Source organism: Vulpes vulpes, chromosome 2 (assembly GCF_048418805.1).
Source record: "Vulpes vulpes isolate BD-2025 chromosome 2, VulVul3, whole genome shotgun sequence".
In the NCBI taxonomy this organism is placed as follows: Eukaryota; Metazoa; Chordata; class Mammalia; order Carnivora; family Canidae; genus Vulpes; species Vulpes vulpes.
Genome location: NC_132781.1, coordinates 22608437 through 22611706, shown reverse-complemented (window position 1 = coordinate 22611706; position 3270 = coordinate 22608437). Strand labels below are relative to the sequence as shown.

Genomic DNA, 3270 nt, shown 5'->3' with positions numbered 1-3270 from the left:
GCTGGGTACCAGCCTAAGTCTGGGGTGGCTCTGTGCCAACCTTACCGCTCACCTCCTAACTTACAGTCAAGTCAAATTTTCCTGGAAGTGATGGTTAAGAATAGAGAAAGCTTGAGTGAGGAGCCTATTCTCCCAGTTTCCTGGCTTTGGGGTTGGGGGGGAATCTTTGAGTTGGGATTCTGATCTGAGAGCCCTCTGACAACCAGATCATTCTAGTTAAGAAAAAATGAATTCCTAAGGCCACTCTTAGGGGGAGGGGAAAGAAGAGGCAGTGTCTACTGTGTGACTCATTTTCCTTGCCTTGGCTTTGAAAGAGATGACTGAACCAGAATAACTATCCAGAAAAAGCCCACCCACCCAGCATAGCCACCCTGGTGGTATAAAGGCTGGGCTGGCCTCTGTGCAACCAACCCTCCCCCCCCACACACACACTGAACATAAAAATACACACTAGTTTGGCACAGGTGTTTGTAGTGCCACTTTATTGCCAATTGCTGACACTGTCCAGGGCTAGTGGAAGGGAGGTTAGAACCCTGGTGGCATCTGATCAGTACAGCTAAGCTGGAGTGGGGAGCAGACTTTCTTGGGCACTGATCCAGGGAAGGGGGTATAAGGCGGCTGTGGAAATGTCCATGGAGGTTTCTCTCTCCCACCCCCAAGACCACAGCAGCTTCTATTCCATCCTGGTACCCAAAGGGACAAAGTGGAGGCCAGAGTCTCTTAGCTTACTGGGACCCAAGTGAGGGGAAAAAGGCAGTGGGGGGCCCTCAGCAGGACCAAAGGGGAGACCAAGGCTTGGGCCCCAGAACAGAGCAGAAACCCAGAATCCCATGTCGTTACAGGATGACGCAGGGAGGACGGCTGTTTGTGATCTTCTCTAGGGGTTCTCCGTTACTGGCTCTTCGGATGGCCTCAATGAGCTAGAGGGCAGATATGTGGAATGGCATGATCCAACCCTGGCAGGGGCCGGGTGAACCGGGGGCCTCCCGACATTGTAAATACTTACATCTTTCTCATAAGGAAAGCCCCCGTTCTCCAGCTTGGAGAACACCAGCTGTCCATTGATTTCGATCTCAAAGGCCCCTGGTATTAAATAAATAAATCAATGAGTGAACTGTATGCTGAGAACAGGCAAATCAGGAGAGGCTCTCCCATTCTTTAGACTTCACACAGGCTCCTTCGTGTCCCCACCGGCCCCACCAGAGACTAGTTCTCTGAGCCATTTCTCAACCCTGACTCGAGGCTAAAGAAACCCCAAGGAGGCGTTACCTGTGTGTCCTTTGAACTCAGGCTTCCTAACTCCGGGAAGGGATCCGTCTCCTCCAACCCTACATTTCTGCAGTCTGACCCGTCTTTCCCTACAGGCTTCATCTGTGCCCCCCGCCCCACCTTTGGAAAGGGGGCCTCGAGTTGGCTGGACATTTTACTATGTGCCGGACACTATAAGACAGCCAATTCCAGGGCTAGAAAAGTGGGAGAGTTGAGATTTTTGAACACTGACTCAGCAGGTGTTCTGCGGGCCTCACCTGTGCCCCCCAGGCGCGACTCGATCTCAATGCCAGGATACTGCTCCTTCACGGCACTCGCCAGCTCCAGGTAGGTCGCCTCAAATCCGCAGGGTTCACTAGGAACAAGATGCTTGGGGGTCTGCTTGGGTTTCGGGGGAGGGGCCTCCCGTGGACCCACCCGGTTCAGTCCAGACACCCCACAGGCTGGAGACGCTCACCAGTACTCCACCACGATGCGCACCCCACTACCCGGCTCAATCTCCCCGGGAGGGGGCGCTTCAGACGTCGGCCCCGGCTCCCCGCTCATTGCTCCGGACTCCGCTTCAGCCGCTGCTTCCGGGTGTGACGCGACGCCGCGAGCACGTGACGGGGCGGGGCCGCGGGAGGGGGCGGGCCGAGCGTTACGTCCGGGCGCCCCCTGCAGGCCACGACTACCGCTGCACTTTTTACTCTGTACCCAGTTTGAGGGCTCTGGGCTGAGCGGGGCGGTCCGGGCCACCTTACCTGGACTGCGTTCTCAGAGCGCCGGGCTTGCCTCGCACCTCGGGTCCGCTGGATGTCACGGCCTTATATACGCTCGTGAAATATTTTAGGTTGCAAAGCGCCCTCCAGTTTACAAAAGGAAGCGAAAATGATGGGGTAAGCGGATCCAGGGCTCTGGGCTTGGCTGATGGTGTGGAATAGTCGCGTTTCTTGCAAACATGCTGATGGCGTTTTAAACCACCCCATCGGTCAACACTCAAGTACTCCTGACTCCGGCTCCGAAGCTGTAGGCATAACTGTATCTCCCCTGCATTCAGGAACCTTAGGCTTTGGGCCTCCCACTCCTCAGGCTCTACACCCCCATCACACTGTTCCTGCACCTCCCCTATCTCATCCTGACCTGAGCTGGCATTATTGTCTTTTGCAACTCTGAAGGAGGCTCTCTTGCTACCTTTTTCCTCCCTGGAGTTACACCGTCATATCCTAACAGGTCATCTGCGTTACCATTTCTTCGAATCCTGCATTTTGGGGGCGCAGTCAGTTCAGCGACTGACTTTTGCTTGCATCTCAGGTGGTGATCTCAGGGTCGTGAAATTGAGCCCTGATGCAGGGCTTTTTTTTTTTTTTTTTTTTTTTTTGCCTGATCCAGGGGGCTCTAGAACCTGACTGCACTGCTGGGCTGTCCCCTTTAGGTGAGAAGACCAGACTTTTGTAACCCGTAGCAGCCAGTCATTGGCTATGAGGCTGGAGGGCCTGTAACGTCCCCGGGGAGCTAGCTGTCGTCAGCCAGGGGCAATTTGCAGCAGGGGTGGCCATCTGCTTAAGCATCTGCTTAAGACTCTCTTTCTCCCTCTGCCCCTCCCCACCTTAAGTAAATAATTTTTTTATTTTTATTTTTTTAAAGGTTTTATTTATTTATTCATGAGAGACACAGAGAGAGAGGCAGAGACACAGGCAGAGGGAGAAGCGGGCTCCCTGCAGGGAGCCTGATGTGGGACTGGATCCCAGGACTCCAGGATCAAGCCCTGGGCCAAAGGCAGATGCTCAACCGCTGAGCCACCTGGGCTGCCCAATTTTTTAAAAGACTTTATTTATTTATTCATGAGAGACAGAGAGCGTGAGAGAGGCAAAGACATAGGCAGAGGGAGAAACAGGCTCCTTGCAGGGAGCATGATGCAGAACTCAGGATTCCATGGATCCCAGAACTCCAGGATCATGCACTGAGCTATCCAGGCATCCCAATAAATAAATCTTTAAAAAAAAAAAACAAAGGTACATT

The 3270-nt window shown here is 53.5% G+C and overlaps 1 protein-coding gene across 1 annotated transcript; it reads right to left on the bottom strand.

Annotated features, from left to right (window-relative positions):
* Nucleotides 1-465: 465 nt before the first annotated feature.
* MIEN1 (migration and invasion enhancer 1) lies at nucleotides 466-1884 on the bottom strand. The gene is made up of 4 exons (XM_025995759.2): nucleotides 1727-1884; nucleotides 1527-1624; nucleotides 1007-1083; nucleotides 466-920 (listed from the first exon to the last, which is right to left on the bottom strand). Exons 1-4 carry the CDS (start codon nucleotides 1813-1815, stop codon nucleotides 837-839), a joined length of 348 nt encoding a protein of 115 aa, XP_025851544.1. The 5' UTR covers nucleotides 1816-1884; the 3' UTR covers nucleotides 466-836.
* Between the last annotated feature and the right edge of the window lie 1386 nt (nucleotides 1885-3270).